A 23,456-nucleotide genomic window follows, 5' to 3' on the forward strand; every position below is an offset into this window, starting at 1 on the left:
CTACTAGTACTACTACTACTACTACAAATGCTACTAAACCTACTAGTATTAATATTACTCCTACTACTGTGACAACAACTCATGTTACTACAAAAACTATTCTTACTACTACTTTTGCAACTCAGACTACTACTGGTTGTACTGATAAGGCAAACTCAGATTATATTTTTATATATTTTGCTTCTACTACAACAAATACCACTATCGGTACTGCAATTACTACTGCTAGTACTGATAGGGTGATACTGACAGGTGTTACACTACATTTACCTCAGTAGTAGTTGCCAGAATAAATGTGTAATGTTACATATCAATATAGTCCCCTTTACCATAGCAGACGTGACAGCTCTTGATCATCTGGAGGGCATTTTTGTACTGAGCACTTCCTGTGTTTCCTGGGAGGACGATCACCTGGGCCAGATCTGTGCCGTTTACCTACACACCAAATACAACAACATTTACATTATCACCTATTGTGTTCTCAGTTGAATGCCCTTTTTATTTATATTTTAACTAGACAATGTGAACTATTGAATAAACTATGAGTCAAACTAAGGCTGTGCATTTTATAAAATGTTTATCCTCTGTCAGTAAGAGGGAGTGTGGTCTGGAGTACAGATCAAACTTTGGAAGAAGAACTATTTTTTTGTTAAATAGCCATTTTTTTATTTCTGGATTGTTTATGGTCAGGAAATTAATATTGAGTGAGTGATACAGTGAGTTTTCAATTCTCTTCCAAACACCTGCTCTAAACTTAAACTGAACTTAATAATCAGTGCTTGGTTTGGACAAGACCTTATTTTTTGGACAAGCACTAACCCTGTATATCCTAAACATTTGCAAGGTAATACTATCAACTTAAACCCATACTTTTTCACATGTTTGTGTCTTCTTACCGTTAGTGCTCTTGTTAGCTCTCTATTCTCACTGTTCACCAGCAGCACAGTGGCGATTCCAGCATCATGGAGTTTGAGAGCTGCTCTGGTGATGGCTTGAGTATTCGACACTGCTCCAGCGACAAAGAACACTGCCACTTTTCTCATGAGGAACCCACTTCGCACTCTCTTGAAGGTATTATGTGCCACAAAAGTCATCGCCGTTGCCAGGTTTCTCTCCTTTCCGGTCCTCCTCGTCTGCAGTCCTTCGATATGACTCAGCAGAGCACGTTTCTTCAAGTTGTCGGCGAATCTTATCTCCGTGGTAACCTCATTGTTGTACATGACCAGAGCCACACGGGCGCCTCGAGGACAGTTGCTCTCGGTGATGGTGATGTCACGGACCAAATTGAGAACAGTTTCACGCATGTTGTTGAATGCCGGACCCACGTTTCCAGACACGTCCATGGCAAAAGCGAGTTCGGTGGGGTAGAGAGGGCACTCATCCTTGCCTAGAGAAAGAAACGAATACAAAATCGTATCTTTTTTATTCTAATTTGACTATTGTGGTGGTTTCCCTATATGTTAAGGGTTGAAATATTCCACAACTGAGCCTTTGTCTTCCTTGATCCTGATGTCATCAACAGAAGTTAACTGTAGACACTGCTTTGTCTGAAGCTCTAATAGCCTGTAATTTGAGCTTTGTTTTACCACTATCTGATCAGAAACAACTTCAGCTGGAAGCAAGACATTTCACTCATATTGCTCAGTACCATTATAATGAAGGGCATACGGCATAACTATGGTGATAGTAAAAAAAGCTTGTCACTGGACTACCAGACTATTGCTATAAGAAGTAATAATCAATTTGAAATAAACTTACCATAGCAGCAAGCTGAAAAAAACAAAAAGCAAAACAAAAAATACGCTTAGTATTGTATGAAATTATTTATGTAACTTTGATATTTTGAATAAATTGTACATACGACAGTTATCCCTGATCTTCTTAACCAGGTCACATTGCTATAGACACAAAATATTTGACATTTTAGTTCAGTGACATGAATATCTGTTTTGATTTTTTGTTTAAATGAAAGATAATGAACACATACCACAACCCCAGGACCTCGAGGACCTTTCTCGCCCTGTGGAAATGAAGCACAGTGGGATGTAAGCACACGAGCCAAGGGTCAGTTACAATGGAGCTATTTCCAAACTATGAAAGTCTGCTCAATTTCTAATATAAAAGCCAAACACACACGTAGTATTGGCACACTTGATCAAATATGTTATGTTGTAGCTATCTTTTTGTTGTAGAATTTGTGTCTTTCTGACCAAAGACCCAGTTGACCTATGCAGTGCTACAGCTGTGATTCAAGGAGAGTTTGGGTTACTAGTTTAGAACTGTCCTCCTTACTGTAGGGATAAGAAAGACTGTTTGGTAGCTTTGGCAACATTTAATAAGCAATAATAATGAATAAAAACTAAACCAGTTAAAGCCTTAATAAAGCATGAAGACATATTTCATAGTGGAAACATTTTTATTAAAATGATTCACGCTTAGTAATTTAATTCTTAATTAAGAGGTTAGGGTCCAAAGTGACGTTTGGGATATTCATTAAAAAGTGACTACGCCTGAATCATTCTTAATAAACTTTGTTCCTTATGAATTAAGTCTTTGTTCATGCATTACTAAGTATAATTAAGGTGTAGCTATTATTGTGTAAATTAAGCCACTAGTTATTTTAGAGGCTAATTTAGCACCAAGTTCAATTTATACTCTTCATTTTTGTACCGTGGTAGTTAATTGTATGTTTGTTTACAAATGTCCTTTAGTGCATTTTTTGCTTATGATCTAGATTAAAGATTAGAGTTAATTTAAGATTAAAGTTAAAAACAATAGTGACTTTTTTTTTTACATTATTCATGCTGTTTGCCAAGTAGAATGATGTCAGCAAGCTCACTACAAACATATGAAGTGTATGAAGTTGCTTACATATGGTCCAGGATATCCGGGCTCTCCTCCCTGACCAGGAGAGCCCATGCCTCCAGAGACGCCCTGAAAAAAAGCAACATTTTCATAACAGAAGTAGAGAACATACATATTGTTGTTTTACACTTTGTGATAATGTAAACTATGAAACTTGCTGTTAAACAACAAAGTTAGACATATTTAACATATGTAGATCACAATTTTACAATCTGTTCATTGTAAACCACAAGGGATCTAAAATGAGTCCATTAACTTAAAGGGCCCACATTACACTATTTTTTGATGTTGTCTCCTCGTCAAAAACATATTCAGAGTTGTGTTTTTCTTTCATTCAAACATGAAAGAGAGAGATAGAGTTATTTTATTGATCCCAAGGGAAATTAAAGTTTTGTTACAGTCAACACAAAACACAAAAACCTAGATATTAAGGCTGAGTTATTATCTCAAACACGATGTGATGTCATGTGGTAATTCAGGCAATAATGTGTTTTTAAACTCAATACATCTTCACTAGAATCATTTGGATAATTTCACCCCCGGAACTGCTGATCTCCACTGAACTAAAGGTAAACGGTAGCTGTTAACATGTAAAACTACTACTTCATGACATCATAAGGTGGAACAGAGCATTGTGAGCTGTGTGAATGAAACAAAAAACAACTCCGGGTATTTTTTTGATGACTTAAAGCTCACAAAAATTTTCTGTAATATAGGATTTTTAATGGAATAACAAGAAGTCAGCAAAGCCACCTGCTACAGTGAGTGCATTTATAGCAACCAGACATATCTCTTACCCTCTGTCCTCTGTTTCCTCGCTTTCCTGGTCCACCCTTGGATCCAGGATCACCAGCTGGTCCCTGCAACACAGCACATGTTTTTAGTTTCTACCTTCACTTAAGTCTTATCTACAGTGTCTGGTTTCCATTAACATCTTCTATTCCCTATCTGTTTATTTCAACTTCATAGCATATGCACAAACATAAATAATAGTTGTTTTACATGACAGACATTTTACTACTGTGGTGCACGCTTGTCTGTGTCTTTGGAGAGTTTCCAAAAACGCAGATAAGCCACATTGTAAAGACATCTGGTTGTGACTCACTTTAGGTCCTGGTAATCCCGGGAATCCCTCATCTCCCTGTTGAAAGGAGGATACAAACAGGTTTAATTATATCATTAAAAGGATCTATGCCTGACTTTTTAGTTTGAAATGATGAAACTATATGGTATTGCCTATGATTTGTAAGTATTGTAGACATCAGTTTCTCTATCATGGTGCAACATCAGACTGAGAAAAGGCACCACATTTCTCACTGATTCAAAATACATATTCAACTATCAGCTAATTTGTCATCAACAGGGGAAATCTGATAAATATTGTATCAGGCTGGCATTTCAAATCCCACTCTAGTCACCCACTCTAGTGTTGTTCTGTGCTTTGGCCGGACACTAGGTCCAAGTTTACTGTATGAATGTGTGAATAACATAATGTGTAGAGGTTGTAGTTGTAGATTTGACAACCACAGTTCTGTCAATTTGCCTCCGTGCAATCATGGTTACAGAAGAAGCTTACAATCAGTGTTAAAAAAAAATTAATATAACTCTAAGCAAATTTTACAAATGACACTTAAAGGTCCTATGCACAGTTTTTTCCCATGTTGAGCACTTGAGCTAAATCTGTTTTGCAAATAGCCTATTTTGTATAACCAGCAGCTGATGTCAAAATAAGACCACTATGTTCTGTCTGCAAGTAAGAATAATGCGTGAAATAGTATGATAATTAGGAAGTGAATGATAATTGTTGCTAACCTTACTGACATGATAAACTCTCTGAAAGTTGTGAAAATTGTTCATAAACTCATCACGGGATATAATTAGGATGATCACAATGCATAAGATAAGTGAGGAATAACTTTGGGCTCTACAAATTGTTGCACATGAATTTGTTCTGTTTTTCACATTTTTAAACATAGTAAAAATTAGGTAGACCGCCTTTAATTTCAAACTGCTATTGTCAGACAATAAATTGTAAACAATTTGTCAATAGAGATTTAGTAAAAGTGCCATATATAAATTATCTTACCTTTCTCCCTGGTGGTCCTGGAGTTCCTAACCCGTCTCTGCCATCCTCACCCTGGAAACAAAACACAATTGCATGATCAATTTCATTTGTTACATTTTTTTCACTCATAAATTTAAAAGTCATGGCATTTCAAAGCAAAACTGCACCAGTAGATATAATTCAAAGTCTACCGCCATGAACCTAAAACAGTTGCCTTTAATTTTGTTTGCATATTTTGAATTTTTATGGATAATTACAATATAATTTGATTATGTATGGTCTAATAATAATAATAATAAGATCACATAGCACAACTGGTTTATATACGGTAATACAGTTGCAGTTACAAATAAACCTGGGATGCTGTTAACTAATTAATTAACTGAAGTATCTGGTAACCCATTGTCAGGTGTTTATTTAGATATTACTTTCACATCACTGTGAATAAAGATGTTGTGACAAATTCACTATACTCTAACTTTAACAATTATGTGGCATTTATAGAGTAATAATTAATGTAATATTATCATATTAAACTCACTGGTTCTCCTCTTGGACCCACTGGACCCTGGTCACCCTGTACTCCTGGATCTCCTGGCTCTCCCTATAAAACATAACCAAAAATACAAAATGAAAAAAAAAAACAGGAGTAATTTAAAACTTTTGGTCTTGTATTTGATTAAATTCATGTGCCTGCAGAATGTAAGCAATGTTTTCTTATAGAGAGCTGCAGATGTGTGTCCAGTAATGTGAGAATACAGGAATTAAAACATATTTAGAAACAAAACAAAAGTTAATTCAGGAAGAAGTGAATCCAATATAAATCACTGTAAGTTCAATTATGGGTCACCTTGCGACCAAGAGCTCCCGGTCTGCCTTTTGCTCCACCTGGGCCCGGTCTTCCTCCAGGTCCCTGTCAAAAAACATTGATGATTATTACAGTATTATATTTTTGCTACAGTTTTAACCCTACAAAATGAGTCTAGATTATATTACTTAAACTGCATGTTATTTTTATTTCACTGGAGGTTTAGTATGAAACCAAGGATAAATCAGGATTAGTCAGGATTGGATTAGTCAGCTTTCATAGTGACTAATGTCACTAAAGTGACTAAAGTGTCAGTGTAAACATAAGCATAAATACAGCCCTAGCTGTACATATCAACATCAAAATAGTTGATTGATTGTTATCCATAACAATAATTATTAGTTTTTCTTTAAATTCTTCATATATATATATATATATATATATATATATATATATATATATATATATAATATATATATATATATATATATATATATATATATACATATATACACACACACACACACATATATATATATATATATATATATATATATATATATAGATAGATAGATAGATAGATAGATAGATATAGATAGATAGATAGATAGATATAGATGTAGATATAGATATAGATATAGGATATTGGTTGCTACGATTGCTATATATCCTATTTGTATAGTCTAAATACTTCAAGAACAAATCAGTGTATTTTTAATTGCTGGGTTTCAGATAACATCACAGCATTTTATAGGCCAGTAATATTATATACAGATGGGGGGCACAACTGAAATGAATATGTTATAATTCTGTTTTTGTTGTAAAGGAGTTAATGGGACTTGTCACTAAAAGAAATGATCAGGCTAGACATTAGTGAATTTACCTTTTAGATATTTCATAGCACAAAACAGTGTTACCAGGAGAGCTGTAGGAGAGCTATTTCTCAATCTCCTCTGTAATGAATATGTGTTGTGTGTGTGTTGACTTACTCTTGGTCCGGGGTTTCCTTCCTCTCCTTTAGGTCCTTTTGTTCCTGGGGGTCCGGGTTTACCCTTTAAAACGTCATCAGAAAATCATTTGCAGAGGTCTGATCCAGTCAAAACAATGTGTCATAGACCCTTAACAGCCAAGAACAGCTCCCACCATGAACACTATGACACACGTTTTGGCTTGGTATTTTTAGAATGAATGACCTGCAAAATATTTTTCTTAATAGTCTTTTTGAAAAACTTACTCTAGAGCCTGCAACACCGGGCTCTCCGGGCTCACCGTTGGGACCGGGTTTTCCAATAGCTCCCTGAAAAAAATGTATTTGTTTATTTATTTGGGAGAGTACAAGTTAATGAACACACATGATGATATTAATTTCTGAGGAAAGTGATCATTTGAAAAATATTAATTCAAATTTTAAAAAATCTAATTATTTTGAAACTAAAATTTTGAGTTTGTGACAATGTTTCCACATTCTAAAATAGTGCAATATCTATCTATAACCAACTACAACAAAAGAGACTGGAAATGACTTACAGGTTGCCCAGGTGCTCCTCTTCTGCCATTGGATCCCTATAGGTTGACACAGATTCTGGTTAATATAAAACAGAAGCACAAACAACCTACTCAAAATTCATATTAATACAAGCATTACTCTTCTGCCAGCATCTCCACGTATGCCTGCAGTTCCATCATCACCTTGTTCTCCCTGTAAATGGCAAAAACACATTCAACCAAACATACAATCTGCCAAAAATGCAAATATTATAATATGTCAGTAAGACAGTATACTGATCAAATTAGTTACCGGCAGACCAGGATCACCAGGCTCTCCTTTGGGTCCACGGACGTTGCTATCTCTACCACTTTGACCCTATTGGAAAGAAGACAGCAGCCACATATTTCCTCTGTATCTTATTGTTGTTGTGTTAATAATTTGTTTGTAATGAAGTGATGTTGGAATGCCTAAAAAGTCATAGTTCTCTCAAGCATTTCTATATATTTTGTCATTCAGCCACAGCCAGCATTACAGATCCTTCTCAGTTCTCATTGCTACTCCATTTATTTGTGCCAAGCAATATTACACTATTTTCTGATCTATATTATAATGTTGTTTCCTGATCACAAACAAACCTGGAGTTGAGTTTTGCTTCGTTTACACATGTTTAACTCATAAATCTTGCATATTTATTTTATATATTCATATTGTGTTGTTTAATGATGTTTTAAAAAATATTTTATTACTTTATTATTGAGCTGTTGTGACAAAATAGTTTCCTGGGATCAATAAAGTCTTATGTAAATCTTACAGACTAGTTCTGGTTTAGTCCAGATGTAAACCTGGTTTGGACCTGTTGTTGTCCTGGTTTAGTCTTGAGATAGACCAAGTCTAGTTTCAGTTTATTGATAATTTCAATTTCAGTGTGTTGTGTAAGTGCGAATGTAGCCATAATCACATATGTACATTAAACAAAATATACTCACAGGGTCTCCACGGATTCCCAATTCTCCTCTATCTCCTGCTTGACCTTTAGCCCCCTTGGGTCCCTACAAGCAAAACATTTTACACAATTACTGACTAGTAGTAGTAGTAGTAGTAAAAGTATTATTAGCAATAATAATAATAGTACTAATAGCAGTCGTAGTAGTAGATTATTAAAGCCATGCAGTGACTTACTCTTCTGCCTGGTGTTCCTCTGTCTCCACCTGCTCCAGCAACTCCACTTTTTCCCTAAAATAAAATAATACAAAAATATGGATCAGTTATTAAAAAAAAAAAAACATATATTACCAATGTAGAGGGGTTGCACAACTCACATCTTCTCCATTGATGCCATCAAGACCAAGTTCTCCATTTTCACCCTGTAAAATGGTTGTAGTTAAGTTATTGCATGGAAAACTTAAAAATATAAATACAATTTTAATTTAAAATATATTAGACAATACATTACCTTTTCTCCTGAATAGCCTCGTGCACCCTAAACACAAAAATAAATGGTCAATATTATTATACTCTTCAAATAACAACAAAAGTTTATGTACAAAAGTTCACCTTGGAGCCTCTTGGTCCGGGACATCCCTGGAAACCCTGAGTACCATTCACACCAGGAGGACCTCTGTCTCCCTAAAATATAAATAAACAGATGAATATAATGTTAAAATTATATGGTTGCAAAAAGTACTAATATGTACATGTCTTAAAATAATTTCAGGTTGACGTATGAAGTCGATAATTAAAACTTACAGGTCCACCCTCATCTCCGGGATGTCCTTGACTTCCTGGAAGACCTGGATCTCCCTAAAAACAAATATTGCATTAGGCAAGGCAAGGCAAGGCAGTTTATTTATATAGCATAATTTGTACACAAAGTAATTCAAAGTACTTTACAGAATAAATAATCTTCATAAAAAAGAACATTAACAGAAAAGAGAGCAGAATAAAAACCTTTCAGAAGCATTTTGAGGATTTAAACATAGTCAAAGAAGAGGCCTGTCTGTTGTTGCTAATGAGACCATTTTTGTGCAAGAAGGCTAAAATTTCAAACTCAGTTTCGGTACAAAGGCTAATACTCAATACTGATTTCAATACCATAATTACAAAAATATGCTTATCTAGTGAGTATTTTTCAACACAAATGATTGTACTTTCATTAATATTACGATGGGCTCTTATAAATCTTCTGGTATCCTTTTTTACTATCAATACTTGTTCAAATGAAGAATATGAAATTTTGCTACTAGTTATAGTATTGATTAGTGTCCAGGTATTGATTTTTTTATTATTGCCTGTCATAGCTAAGTAACCTTTTGTTAATTAGTGGTAAAAAAAAATAAAAATATTAGCAATATAGATACAGCAATGTTATAGCTGATACCTTTTGTCCACCAAATCCAACTGCTCCTCTGTCTCCTCTGGTTCCTGTACATTTGCATGGGACACCACAGCACTCCCTCTCTGCGATGCTGTCCTGTTGGCAAATATATACAAAAACAATTTAAAAAACATAGTATAGATAGTATTAGGTGAAAATGTTCTTTAATATTTACAAGTTCTTCCAACAGCTCATAGTCCAAGTCCATGAGATTAACGCGCAGAGGTCTGGTGTATCTGAAACCTCTGCCAAATTCAAGCTGCAAAGCCTCCTCAAACTTAGGCACTCGTTCAAGTCCAACCAGGATGAAGCTGTTTACTCCTAGAAAACAAAAAATATATATTCATTTATTTTATATAGACAGGCCTTATAGACTTTCAATTTGTTCACTCATTGTCTGTATTTAATTGTTTTAGTTTAAAATTCACTTGTCAATCTTCGTGGAAGCAGGTGACACTACAAGGCCAAGCTACAAGTCAGATCTGTGGAGAGGCAATCCCCCTCATCAGTAAGAATGTGTGTATTTTTAGATATATTGAACAATAAATACACCTGTAATTGAATAGATTACAGAAGAAGAGATATCTTTATAGGTGATACTGTGGATAACATGGAGACAAGTAGTGGCAGGCCCTGTAGAGAAATGTTACATAGAGCACTTTTAAGAGGATAAACTTATTTTTTACCTGACTCCTGCAGTTCATCAACTCTTCCTTTTATTTCATTGAATGATCCATCCAAGCCATCAGTCAGATGAATGACAACCTGCAAAACCACAATTAATATATGTCAATCACTAGTTTTAAAACTTTTAAACTCAGAACTAGTGAGATCACTTAACAGGACATTTTTAGGCAATAAAAACATCTGTAATTGGTTAAAATCAAGATAGATATTTTAATTATTTTTTATTTTTTATTGCAACGTGATTTTGGTTCAAAAAAGCATTATTTGCTGTTTTCATCGGAAGTCAGGGGAGACAATAATGTGAGATTATCAACATAGTATTACTTGGCATGTACTTACCTTCACAACATCGTTCTGTCTGCTTTTGAACCTTGTGTTATAGGCTGAAATAGTTTGTCCATTGAGAACAAATGGCCCTCGTGTGCGTAGTCCTCTGAATCCCTCAAACAGCTCATTTGCATTATCAGTGAAATCCAACTGTACAGCGTCACCAGAGGAGCCCATGGCCAACATTCCAAGATGAATAGTAGGAACCTGCCCTGAAGAGCAACTGATCGATGCTATTTTAGAAATCCTCTGTAAAATGGCCCCCATCTTGTTCTGGAGGTTAGTCTGAGCACTGAAGATGTTCTGGGCATTCACATCAAAACCCAGCAGGACTTCAATGTTGCAAGCTGGAAAAAAACAACAGGTGCCATAAATAATTATATATTTACAATTATAGGATACTAGTGTTTCTATCCATGGGTTTCAGAATGATTAAAAATTAGGTCTGTTACCATAATGACTGACAATTTAAAACATACTATTTATGAATCGTATTTTTATAATAATTTAACTTAAAAATGGAAAAATTTGAAAAGTTGCGCAGGAAGCTGAAATCCATGAATACAATTTAAGATGTTGTAATACTAGTAAATGTAAGACAACTTCCATCTATGACCATTACTGATTCTAAAACCATTGAGTATTGTGCATTTCAATATGCTGTAATTAAAGGCTTAATTCTGTAAGCAAGATCCATTACTAGAAGGCTTTTTTAAGAGCAAAGAGTAAATGAGAAGTATTATTGAGTTTGGTACTTAACATTAACATTAATTAACAAGCTGGGTTCTTGTGATACATAGGCTTGTATTGCAATTGTAATAGTATTGTAAAAATACTGTAGTTTTTATGGAAATGTAGATGGTTTGACTTTGTTAATGGTTAATATCTTTGTAAGTACTGGGTGTATCCACATGAACAAAAAATTGGCACAAAGTTCAGTTTCTCTGTCAGGAAAATAAACTATAAATTGATTTTTGTTTTGTTTTATTTTTATTGAGCCCAGATGTAGTGGCAAATTTGAATCACTGGAGTCATTGTTGTCAGTTGTCAGGACTTAAAGCCATAAAATCAATATAGTGTGTGGACCCAATCTCAAGCAAATAATGATATTGTAAATGATGAAAAATTGTTGATTTTTAACTGTGATATATATATTAAAAAAAAAGAAACTACCATGAATCTGTCTAAATTATGACACCATAAATTAGAAAGCAGTGAACTCAACCTATTCATCCTGTTCAAGAAGTTCAGGCACCACTTGTTCGTGGCCCTTTTTCCTCTTGTGTAATTTTGCATGGCATCCACATAATAGCATTGCTGACATCTTGGTGCACATGAACAATTAGCATTATATTCTACAAATCAATCTTCTTTATACAGCATAGTTAATCCAGAAGTAAAAGTGGGTGAGGTGGTGAAAACAACAACACTGTTACTTACGTTTGGCAGTGGTTTCAGTCAGAACACAGACAGGCTTCCCCTTCACTTCATCTGCAAGCGCTTCCAGGATCTGCTCATTCAGCTCAGACAGCTCCTGATAGGTCCTTGCTCTGGCTACAGTGGATGGCTCACTAGCTAGGGTTTCCAACTCATCTAAATTGTCTCCAACTCCAACCGTAAAGATCCTGGTTTTGGTATTCTTCAGTGCAAGAGCTGCAGCTTTGCTATCATCAGCTGATCGACCACCAGTAATAAGCATAAGGATTTGAGGAATGCCTTCATCTCTCCTGCTACCCTTTCCTTTGATGAAATGCTTATCTTGAACATGCTTGATTGCTGCACCAGTGTTGATTCTACGTCCTCCTTTATACTCAGCCCTCCCAATAGCACTAATAATATCGTCCTTGTTGTTGTATGTATTTAGGAAGAAGACATCAGTGACATCTGTGGCGTAATGTGCAAGGGCAAATCTCAGTTCATCTTTCTCGTTGTAGAATAGGTCGATTAGATTGGTCACAAAGTTCATGACCTCGCGGAAGTTGTCCTTGCCCAAGTTTATGGAGCCATCTACCAAAAATACAATGTCTGCCTTTTTTGCGTCACCCCCAACTAAAGAAAAAAAGAAAATAACATTTTAGATATTTTAACAAAACACAAACTTACTATGTAATCTTACAAGCTGCATTACACTATTTGGATTTTAAATCATTATTTTTCTAGGTGAGGGGAAAGGAACAGGTTTCACATCTCCCATCTAAGGGTGAAAAAAATCCAACTAATTTGCAGATGAGAGCTTTCAGGAGATTACTATCAGGGTTATTGGTTGAGGACTAGTAGAGTAATAAACTAATGTATACCCGATTTGAAATGACAATAATAAATCCATCATCATCAACAATTACTTATCTGGTTGCACAGCTAAATCAAGCATGTCATCATTAATGGGTGATGACATGCTTGATTGAAATTATTAAGTGATTGAAATTATTTGAATGAATTTTAAAGCAAATATGAGTATGGTTTTTTTGGCTCATATTCTTTTTACACCTTATGTAATATTTTTGCACTGTACTCTCTTTCTTTCTCTTTCATTAAAAACTACTGCAAATAAGATAAACATTCTGCTATAAACTACATACTTCTCTTCCATACAGACATTCCAGCCTACCTATTCACAATCAGTGTTTTGACATGCAGGCACAGAAATTCAAATTTTTGCTTTTGTTCCCTTGTCTGGAAGGGCAGCCATTCGAATTTCTCTCAATCGCGCCAGGTTAATGCGATTTGATGTTGGACTATTGCTGCATGTATACAACTCACTCTTGATATGGTAGGACAGACATTTATCAACACAAGCAAGGCAACATATAGTCCAGGATTAGTTTAGTTCACTGTTACATTTAAACAACACATATTATGCATTCTTGTTGGATTAATTCTCTTTTAAACATGCTTTTCGTTACGGGGCGAGAGTTTCACATTTTCTAACATAAAATATGGCTGCATTGGAAAATATACTTTATAAACGTCACCTCCGTTTCCAGTGAGATATTTAGAGGTTGGAGATCCCTCTTCTGTCAGCAATGAAAATGAACAATGGCAAAGTAAACAAATCAAGTCCTTATCCCACATGACTGCTATGCTGAGGTGTTCATTGTGAACACAATTTGACTGTTGAATCAGTCCAGTGATGGTTTATGTGCTTAAGAAGTGCGTAGCAAAACTGAAGCAGAGGAATAGTTTTATCTGTGACACAACTAAAAAGGCAAAATGCAAACCATTTTGAGTGTTCCGAGAAGATCCATTTGGATTAATGGATTAATGAAATAAGCAAAAATACAACACTACATATGTTTATGATGAAGGAACAACAGTATAACATGGTCAAAAGCTCAAAAAAGTAAATTTAGCATAATATGTGTTCTTTAAAATTGTAACATGAGAACTTTTGCTGTAATTACTTATTTGGGGGTGTATTGCCATGTTCCAGGTTTGCTCTGCATGTAAACGCACTGACTCATCTAGTACCTTCAATCACAGTTGGGATTTCTTCAATTGTTCCTCTCAGTCTGGTGATGAGCGTGTCTTTGAGTACTGGCAGGGATGGGAACGTTGGCACATGAAGAACATCTTCTGGGTTGGTGGCGATTTGTTGTAGCTGTCTTCTATCAGCACCAGATGCACCAACACCAATGCAATTCACCCTAGCGCTCCTGAGCAGTGGACCAAAAATAGCCACATCTTGGGATGATCGTCCACCAGTCAGGACCACGAGATGTTGTGAAGCCTCGATTGGGCGAACTCCAGCTGATGGTTTAAGCTCATTTTGTATGACATAGTTGATGGCATCTGCAAGGTCTGAAGAGCGACCACCCATTTGCCTGAGCCTCTTAATGGCCGATAAAACAGCTGCTTTGTTGTTGTGGGAATTCAGAGAGAATTCAGTTTTGACTCTGTCGGAATACTGAACTATTCCCACACGCACTTGGTCTGGCTGCACATCCAACTGCTGCACAGTGTTGAGGATGAAATCGCGGATGTGAGCAATGCCTGAGGCTCCAGTATTGTCAGAGCCATCAATAAGGAAGATTATGTCCTTTCTTCCAAGATTGGCAATTTCTGCAATATGATCACAACAAATATTTATAATTAAAAATGTCTTCCATACATACATCTGCTTGTGTTGGGTTCAGGGGCAGCAGTCTAAGTAGAGACTTCCCTCTCCTTGACACTTGCTCTGCATTATAGGGAGCCAGGGTTTCACATGACAGCTGAAAGGCATAGTGCCTCAAGCGTGTCCAGGGTCAATGTGTCCTATCACTATGGAGGAACAGCAGATTTCCTTAGAGTTCCTCTGAGGTGACTGAGCTCTAAGTGAGAGTCAGTCGTCCTGCAGAAGAAGCTCAATTGAGCCACATGTATCTGAATTCTTGTCCTTTTGACCATAAGTGTGAGTACGAATGTAGATTGACCAGTAAATAAAGAGTTCTGCCACTTGGCTTAACTCTTTTTTTTTTTTTACCACAACAGACTGACACAGCAACCACACTGACGGGGACACTGTGCCAATTTGTCTATCAATCTTCCCCTAATTCCTACCCTCACTTATGCACAAGTCTCCAAGATACTGACAGTCCTACTTTTTGAGTTGTGAAGCCAATAAGACGGTAACGAGTGAGATGGTGATAAAACGCTGATGTATAAAACATCAGGTTTTTATCTCTTGCAGTCCAACATGCACCAGAGAGTTCAATCAACAAACTAGTGACAAGAAAGCATTCTATGGTAGTCATTATTCATAGTCATATTAAAGTTAGTGAATGTGAAGTAACAAAGTACAGAAGAGAAAACATTTCTTACCAACATCCACAGGAGGTCGAGGTCCAGGGACATAACCTTGGATAATATCAGTGGTGGATGTAGTTTTGACTGAATCCAGCAGTTTATTCTCAACACTTGGAAGTTCATTGAAAGAGTCGACTTTATGGGCAAATTCTGGTTTCAGAGAAATTTCTCTCAGCTCATCCGCATCAGCGTTTTTGGAGCCAACAGCAAGAGGCGCAATCTGGTTCCTCTTTAACTGATCAGCGGCAGATGACACATCATCAGAAGACTTTCCTCCAGTGACCAAAATGAGAAACTGTGGAACACCCTCCTCAATTCGACTTCCTGCTGATCTCTGGTAGATGTTTCTTCCAACATACTCAAGAGCCCGACCGGTGTTGAGGACATTGCCACCTCGACTCCTCAGTCTCTGCACAGCATTGCGGACCTCTTGCGCGGTAGAGTGTTCATTTAAGAGAAATTCAACTCTTGGGTTCTCACTGTATTGTACCACAGAGATCCTAACAGCATCAAGTCCCACATCTAGCTTATCCACAACTCTTCGTATCATCTCTCGAATGGCAGGAAACTCACTGCGCACTGCTGTTGTTCCATCAATGAGGAAAACAACATCTCTTTTGACATCTCCGGATGGGGCTGGTGTGACTGGTGCTACTGCAGATTAAAAAAACAAAACAAAATACTCATGCATCACAATTAAATAACAATAAATATCTGAAAGACCCAAATAGTGACTCAGAATATAATGTTTCACTTTTATGGTTAGCATAGGCCAGGGTTGAGAGAGTTAATTTATTTCCAGTATTCATCAAGTTAGTGCACATTCTTCTATCTTTGTATGCCTAGAGTACACAAATCTTAAGTGTCTCATAAAAATTTTGAAAAATAGCCAGACAGAACTGTATGAATAATTTGAAAAGATTATTTACATTTCAAGCCTTACTTTTTAAAGGGGCATTGCTTGCCGAGTAAAAATGTTGTCATACCATATTCAGGAAATACTGGGGCCAGCCTTGCGATATCGTCATCAGACATCTCTGTCAAAGTGTTGATAAGAGTTTCTTGAACTGTGTATAAGCCAGGAAGATCATCCACAGTGTACGCAAAGTTGGGTACATAGGACAGAATCCGAAGTTCATTTGGGTCAACATCTCTGGTTCCAATGCTGAAAGGAAGGACTCTGGAGCGTTTCAGTGATGCTGCAGCCTGCTGAATGTTATCTGTAGAAGAACCACTGGAGACTCCAATTACAAACTGCGGGACACCTTCTTGCCTCCTGCTTCCACGGGCTGGTGTTATCATATCCCTGTCGAGAAACTCCAGAGCTTGACCCAGATTGCGTTGCCTTCCTCCACGTCTCCGTAACCCACTTATAGCGTTAAGGACAGCCTCTTTGGTTGAATGGGAGTTGAGATACATATCGGCTTGTGGAGAGTCAGCATACTGGACAACACCAATACGGATTTTGTTCTCTCCAACATTGAGGGATTCCACAACTCTTCTCATGAACTCCTGGAGGATTGGGAACTCCCGCCCAACGCCATCAGACCCATCAAGAAGAAAAACAATATCCTTCTTCGGACCTTGTGTTTCAGCTGAAATTAAAGAAAAATGAAAAATATATATGTTAGAAAATGAAAGTGATGGAAGAGGAACGGAAGATGAAAAGAGGAACTGAAAACAAAAACAAATAATTAAATAAAGTAGGTGTTCTGACGTGGAATTACAAGATTGATCAAAAATACATCACAGATAATATCATTGACAAATACTACCTATTAGCAATTATGTATGTGAAAAAAGTGTAAATGAAAAGCTTAAAGAGGACGATTAAATAAAAAAATAAAAAAAGAAATGAAAAGAAAAGAAAACAATATGTAAGTGGAAACATACCAATATGAGTGGTAATATCAGTGAAACTGTCTCGGCCTCTGACTATCACAGTCTCAACTGAGGACTGAAGTTGCTGTAGGACATTTGGGAGGTCACTGAATCTATTCAGTGTCAAAGAAGCACTCGGCTCATGTGAAATCTTTTGCATTTCTCTCGGGTCTGTGTTTCTGGTTCCAATTGTAAATGTCAAGACACCCATTTGTTTGAGAGCAGAGGCCGGTGCATCAACACTGTCAAAAGACCTGCCACCGCTTAACAATATCAACACTTGTGGCACTCCTTCTTGGCGCCTGCTTCCAGCAGAGGCCGTGAAGATGTTATCCTTCAAGTACTCAAGTGCTGCACCAGTGTTCAGGGGTCTTCCACCTTTGTGCCTCAAACCTCTGATTGTGCCAAGGACTTCTCCTTTTGTTGAGTAAGTGTTCAGGTAGAACTGGACAGCAGGATCTCTGCTGTACTGAACCACTGACACACGATCTCTGTTTTCATCCACATTCAGTCTCTCTACCATTCTCTGGACAAAGTTTTGCATGGCTGGGAATTCATTTCTAGTATCATCAGATCCATCCAACAAGAAAACAACATCTCTTCCCGCTTGCTGTCTCACCACTAGGGAACACAGAATGAGATATGTCAACTATATACCTGGAATCTTTTTTTTCCTAGATATGTCATGGCTGACCACATATGCAGGAATCAAAAAGCTACTTTTCTGTTAATTTGTCTAATGACTAAGCTACATTAGTTTGCGTCACATTATCTTAGAATAATAAAGCAAAACTGCGTCACACTCTTACCGGTTACATTTGGTGTAATTGTCGTGACCTGCACTACTGTTGTGCTCATTACAGAAGAGAGCTGCTCTTGGACATTGGGGAGGTCAGAGAAATCAGACACAGACACAGCATAACTGGGGTCATATGCTATGTTTTTCATCTCTGCCCCGGCAGCCCTTCCTGCTCCAATGCCAAACACAATGATGCCCTTGTCTCTGAGAGCAGCGGCCGGTGTTTCCGCATCATCAAAAGACCTTCCGCCATTTAGAAGGATCAACATCTGTGGAACACCTTGCAGACTCCTGCTGCCAGCAGAGTTTGTGAAGACATTGTCCCTGACGTATTGGAGGGCTGCCCCGGTGTTGAGGGGTCTGCCTCCTCTGTGTCTCAGCCCTCTGACTGCACCCAAAACATCATCTCTGGTGTCATGTGTGTTCAGATAGAAACTGACCTCTGCATCTCTGCTGTACTGGACCACAGACACATGGTCAGTGTTTTCACCTATATTAAGTGTTTTCACCACTCTCTCCACAAAATCACGCATGGCAGGGAAGCCATTTCTTGTTGCATCAGAATCATCCAGAAGGAAAACTATATCCTTGTTGGCACTGTCAACTAAGAACAGAACATTAAGACAATTAAAACAGACTCGACTATCCGTATATCTGCTAGATATATTTTTAAATCAACATGCTCTCTATTAAATTACAGTCATTTTATGAATATAACCAGACTAAGTGGTTGGAAAACAGATTATATTTTATATACTCAGAAGGGGTGTCAGTCAGAGTCTAACGTACCAGGTGCAGTTGGTGATTCAGGGGCTGCCTCAACAATTACAGTCTCAACAGAGGACTCAAGTTGTTGCTGGACATTGGGAGAGGTCATTGAAGTCAGACACAGAGACAGCCTTACTCGGCTCATGTGAAATCTTTTGCATTTCTCTCGGGTCTGTGTTTCTGGTTCCAATTGTAAATGTCAAGACACCCATTTGTTTGAGAGCAGACGCCGGTGCATCAACACTGTCATTAAAGACCTGCCACCGCTTAACAATATCAACACTTGTGGCACTCCTTCTTGGCGCCTGCTTCCAGCAGAGGCCGTGAAGATGTTATCCTTCAAGTACTCAAGTGCTGCACCAGTGTTCAGGGGTCTTCCACCTTTGTGCCTCAAACCTCTGATTGTGCCAAGGACTTCTCCTTTTGTTGAATAAGTGTTCAAGGTAGAACTGGACAGCAGGATCTCTGCTGTACTGAACCACTGACACACGATCTCTGTTTTCATCCACATTCAGTCTCTCTACCATTCTCTGGACAAAGTTTTGCATGGCTGGGAATTCATTTCTAGTACCATCAGATCCATCCAATAAGAAAACAACATCTCTTCCCGCTTGCTGTCTCACCACTAGGGAACACAGAATGAGATATGTCAACTATATACCTGGAATCTTTTTTTTCCTAGATATGTCATGGCTGACCACACATGCAGGAATCAAAAAGCTACTTTTCTGTTAATTTGTCTAATGACTAAGGTACATTAGTTTGCGTCACATTATCTTAGAATAATAAAGCAAAACTGCGTCACACTCTTACCGGTTACATTTGGTGTAATTGTCGTGACCTGCACTACTGTTGTGCTCATTACAGAAGAGAGCTGCTCTTGGACATTGGGGAGGTCAGAGAAATCAGACACAGACACAGCATAACTGGGGTCATATGCTATGTTTTTCATCTCTGCCCCGGCAGCCCTTCCTGCTCCAATGCCAAACACAATGATGCCCTTGTCTCTGAGAGCAGCGGCCGGTGTTTCCGCATCATCAAAAGACCTTCCGCCATTTAGAAGGATCAACATCTGTGGAACACCTTGCAGACTCCTGCTGCCAGCAGAGTTTGTGAAGACATTGTCCCTGACGTATTGGAGGGCTGCCCCGGTGTTGAGGGGTCTGCCTCCTCTGTGTCTCAGCCCTCTGACTGCACCCAAAACATCATCTCTGGTGTCATGTGTGTTCAGATAGAAACTGACCTCTGCATCTCTGCTGTACTGGACCACAGACACATGGTCAGTGTTTTCACCTATATTAAGTGTTTTCACCACTCTCTCCACAAAATCACGCATGGCAGGGAAGCCATTTCTTGTTGCATCAGAATCATCCAGAAGGAAAACTATATCCTTGTTGGCACTGTCAACTAAGAACAGAACATTAAGACAATTAAAACAGACTCGACTATCCGTATATCTGCTAGATATATTTTTAAATCAACATGCTCTCTATTAAATTACAGTCATTTTATGAATATAACCAGACTAAGTGGTTGGAAAACAGATTATATTTTATACTCAGAAGGGGTGTCAGTCAGAGTCTAACGTACCAGGTGCAGTTGGTGATTCAGGGGCTGCCTCAACAATTACAGTCTCAACAGAGGACTCAAGTTGTTGCTGGACATTGGGGAGGTCATTGAAGTCAGACACAGAGACAGCCTTACTCGGCTCATGTGAAATCTTTTGCATTTCTCTTGGGTCTGTGTTTCTGGTTCCAATTGTAAATGTCAAGACACCCATTTGTTTGAGAGCAGACGCCGGTGCATCAACACTGTCAAAAGACCTGCCACCGCTTAACAATATCAACACTTGTGGCACTCCTTCTTGGCGCCTGCTTCCAGCAGAGGCCGTGAAGATGTTATCCTTCAAGTACTGAAGTGCTGCACCAGTGTTCAGGGGTCTTCCACCTTTGTGCCTCAAACCTCTGATTGTGCCAAGGACTTCTCCTTTTGTTGAATAAGTGTTAAGGTAGAACTGGACAGCAGGATCTCTGCTGTACTGAACCACTGACACACGATCTCTGTTTTCATCCACATTCAGTCTCTCTACCATTCTCTGGACAAAGTTTTGCATGGCTGGGAATTCATTTCTAGTACCATCAGATCCATCCAATAAGAAAACAACATCTCTTCCCGCTTGCTGTCTCACCACTAGGGAACACAGAATGAGATATGTCAACTATATACCTGGAATCTTTTTTTTCCTAGATATGTCATGGCTGACCACACATGCAGGAATCAAAAAGCTACTTTTCTGTTAATTTGTCTAATGATTAAGGTACATTAGTTTGCGTCACATTATCTTAGAATAATAAAGCAAAACTGCGTCACACTCTTACCGGTTACATTTGGTGTAATTGTCGTGACCTGCACTACTGTTGTGCTCATTACAGAAGAGAGCTGCTCTTGGACATTGGGGAGGTCAGAGAAATCAGACACAGACACAGCATAACTGGGGTCATATGCTATGTTTTTCATCTCTGCCCCGGCAGCCCTTCCTGCTCCAATGCCAAACACAATGATGCCCTTGTCTCTGAGAGCAGCGGCCGGTGTTTCCGCATCATCAAAAGACCTTCCGCCATTTAGAAGGATCAACATCTGTGGAACACCTTGCAGACTCCTGCTGCCAGCAGAGTTTGTGAAGACATTGTCCCTGACGTATTGGAGGGCTGCCCCGGTGTTGAGGGGTCTGCCTCCTCTGTGTCTCAGCCCTCTGACTGCACCCAAAACATCATCTCTGGTGTCATGTGTGTTCAGATAGAAACTGACCTCTGCATCTCTGCTGTACTGGACCACAGACACATGGTCAGTGTTTTCACCTATATTAAGTGTTTTCACCACTCTCTCCACAAAATCACGCATGGCAGGGAAGCCATTTCTTGTTGCATCAGAATCATCCAGAAGGAAAACTATATCCTTGTTGGCACTGTCAACTAAGAACAGAACATTAAGACAATTAAAACAGACTCGACTATCCGTATATCTGCTAGATATATTTTTAAATCAACATGCTCTCTATTAAATTACAGTCATTTTATGAATATAACCAGACTAAGTGGTTGGAAAACAGATTATATTTTATACTCAGAAGGGGTGTCAGTCAGAGTCTAACGTACCAGGTGCAGTTGGTGATTCAGGGGCTGCCTCAACAATTACAGTCTCAACAGAGGACTCAAGTTGTTGCTGGACATTGGGGAGGTCATTGAAGTCAGACACAGAGACAGCCTTACTCGGCTCATGTGAAATCTTTTGCATTTCTCTCGGGTCTGTCTGTGTTTCTGGTTCCAATTGTAAATGTCAAGACACCCATTTGTTTGAGAGCAGACGCCGGTGCATCAACACTGTCATTAAGACCTGCCACCGCTTAACAATATCAACACTTGTGGCACTCCTTCTTGGCGCCTGCTTCCAGCAGAGGCCGTGAAGATGTTATCCTTCAAGTACTGAAGTGCTGCACCAGTGTTCAGGGGTCTTCCACCTTTGTGCCTCAAACCTCTGATTGTGCCAAGGACTTCTCCTTTTGTTGAATAAGTGTTCAGGGTAGAACTGGACAGCAGGATCTCTGCTGTACTGAACCACTGACACACGATCTCTGTTTTCATCCACATTCAGTCTCTCTACCATTCTCTGGACAAAGTTTTGCATGGCTGGGAATTCATTTCTAGTACCATCAGATCCATCCAATAAGAAAACAACATCTCTTCCCGCTTGCTGTCTCACCACTAGGGAACACAGAATGAGATATGTCAACTATATACCTGGAATCTTTTTTTTCCTAGATATGTCATGGCTGACCACACATGCAGGAATCAAAAAGCTACTTTTCTGTTAATTTGTCTAATGACTAAGGTACATTAGTTTGCATCACATTATCTTAGAATAATAAAGCAAAACTGCGTCACACTCTTACCGGTTACATTTGGTGTAATTGTCGTGACCTGCACTACTGTTGTGCTCATTACAGAAGAGAGCTGCTCTTGGACATTGGGGAGGTCAGAGAAATCAGACACAGACACAGCATAACTGGGGTCATATGCTATGTTTTTTCATCTCTGCCCCGGCAGCCCTTCCTGCTCCAATGCCAAACACAATGATGCCCTTGTCTCTGAGAGCAGCGGCCGGTGTTTCCGCATCATCAAAAGACCTTCCGCCATTTAGAAGGATCAACATCTGTGGAACACCTTGCAGACTCCTGCTGCCAGCAGAGTTTGTGAAGACATTGTCCCTGACGTATTGGAGGGCTGCCCCGGTGTTGAGGGGTCTGCCTCCTCTGTGTCTCAGCCCTCTGACTGCACCCAAAACATCATCTCTGGTGTCATGTGTGTTCAGATAGAAACTGACCTCTGCATCTCTGCTGTACTGGACCACAGACACATGGTCAGTGTTTTCACCTATATTAAGTGTTTTCACCACTCTCTCCACAAAATCACGCATGGCAGGGAAGCCATTTCTTGTTGCATCAGAATCATCCAGAAGGAAAACTATATCCTTGTTGGCACTGTCAACTAAGAACAGAACATTAAGACAATTAAAACAGACTCGACTATCCGTATATTGCTAGATATATTT

At 38.5% G+C, this 23,456-nt stretch overlaps 1 protein-coding gene across 1 annotated transcript in view; it reads right to left on the reverse strand.

Moving 5' to 3' along the window:
• The window catches only part of col6a3 (collagen, type VI, alpha 3), a 47,026-nt gene that overhangs the window by 16,261 nt on the left and 7,309 nt on the right, over nucleotides 1–23,456 (reverse strand). Inside the window, 39 exon segments of the mRNA XM_055150312.1 lie at nucleotides 330–435; nucleotides 897–1,387; nucleotides 1,759–1,770; nucleotides 1,862–1,898; nucleotides 1,988–2,020; nucleotides 2,872–2,934; nucleotides 3,663–3,725; nucleotides 3,971–4,006; nucleotides 4,952–5,002; nucleotides 5,472–5,534; nucleotides 5,781–5,843; nucleotides 6,728–6,790; nucleotides 6,973–7,035; nucleotides 7,266–7,301; nucleotides 7,384–7,437; nucleotides 7,537–7,602; nucleotides 8,214–8,276; nucleotides 8,407–8,460; nucleotides 8,547–8,591; nucleotides 8,681–8,707; nucleotides 8,782–8,853; nucleotides 8,974–9,027; nucleotides 9,605–9,697; nucleotides 9,777–9,922; nucleotides 10,288–10,366; nucleotides 10,628–10,962; nucleotides 12,056–12,664; nucleotides 14,084–14,674; nucleotides 15,416–16,054; nucleotides 16,387–16,995; nucleotides 17,294–17,902; nucleotides 18,091–18,684; nucleotides 19,656–20,255; nucleotides 20,439–21,038; nucleotides 21,227–21,820; nucleotides 22,004–22,157; nucleotides 22,159–22,236; nucleotides 22,238–22,426; nucleotides 22,428–22,609. Coding sequence (XP_055006287.1) covers nucleotides 330–435; nucleotides 897–1,387; nucleotides 1,759–1,770; nucleotides 1,862–1,898; nucleotides 1,988–2,020; nucleotides 2,872–2,934; nucleotides 3,663–3,725; nucleotides 3,971–4,006; nucleotides 4,952–5,002; nucleotides 5,472–5,534; nucleotides 5,781–5,843; nucleotides 6,728–6,790; nucleotides 6,973–7,035; nucleotides 7,266–7,301; nucleotides 7,384–7,437; nucleotides 7,537–7,602; nucleotides 8,214–8,276; nucleotides 8,407–8,460; nucleotides 8,547–8,591; nucleotides 8,681–8,707; nucleotides 8,782–8,853; nucleotides 8,974–9,027; nucleotides 9,605–9,697; nucleotides 9,777–9,922; nucleotides 10,288–10,366; nucleotides 10,628–10,962; nucleotides 12,056–12,664; nucleotides 14,084–14,674; nucleotides 15,416–16,054; nucleotides 16,387–16,995; nucleotides 17,294–17,902; nucleotides 18,091–18,684; nucleotides 19,656–20,255; nucleotides 20,439–21,038; nucleotides 21,227–21,820; nucleotides 22,004–22,157; nucleotides 22,159–22,236; nucleotides 22,238–22,426; nucleotides 22,428–22,609 — 8,316 coding nt within the window.

This window comes from Boleophthalmus pectinirostris, unplaced genomic scaffold, assembly GCF_026225935.1.
Source record: "Boleophthalmus pectinirostris isolate CB_2022bp ecotype Guang Dong unplaced genomic scaffold, ASM2622593v1 HiC_scaffold_1, whole genome shotgun sequence".
NCBI classification, from domain to species: Eukaryota; Metazoa; Chordata; class Actinopteri; order Gobiiformes; family Gobiidae; genus Boleophthalmus; species Boleophthalmus pectinirostris.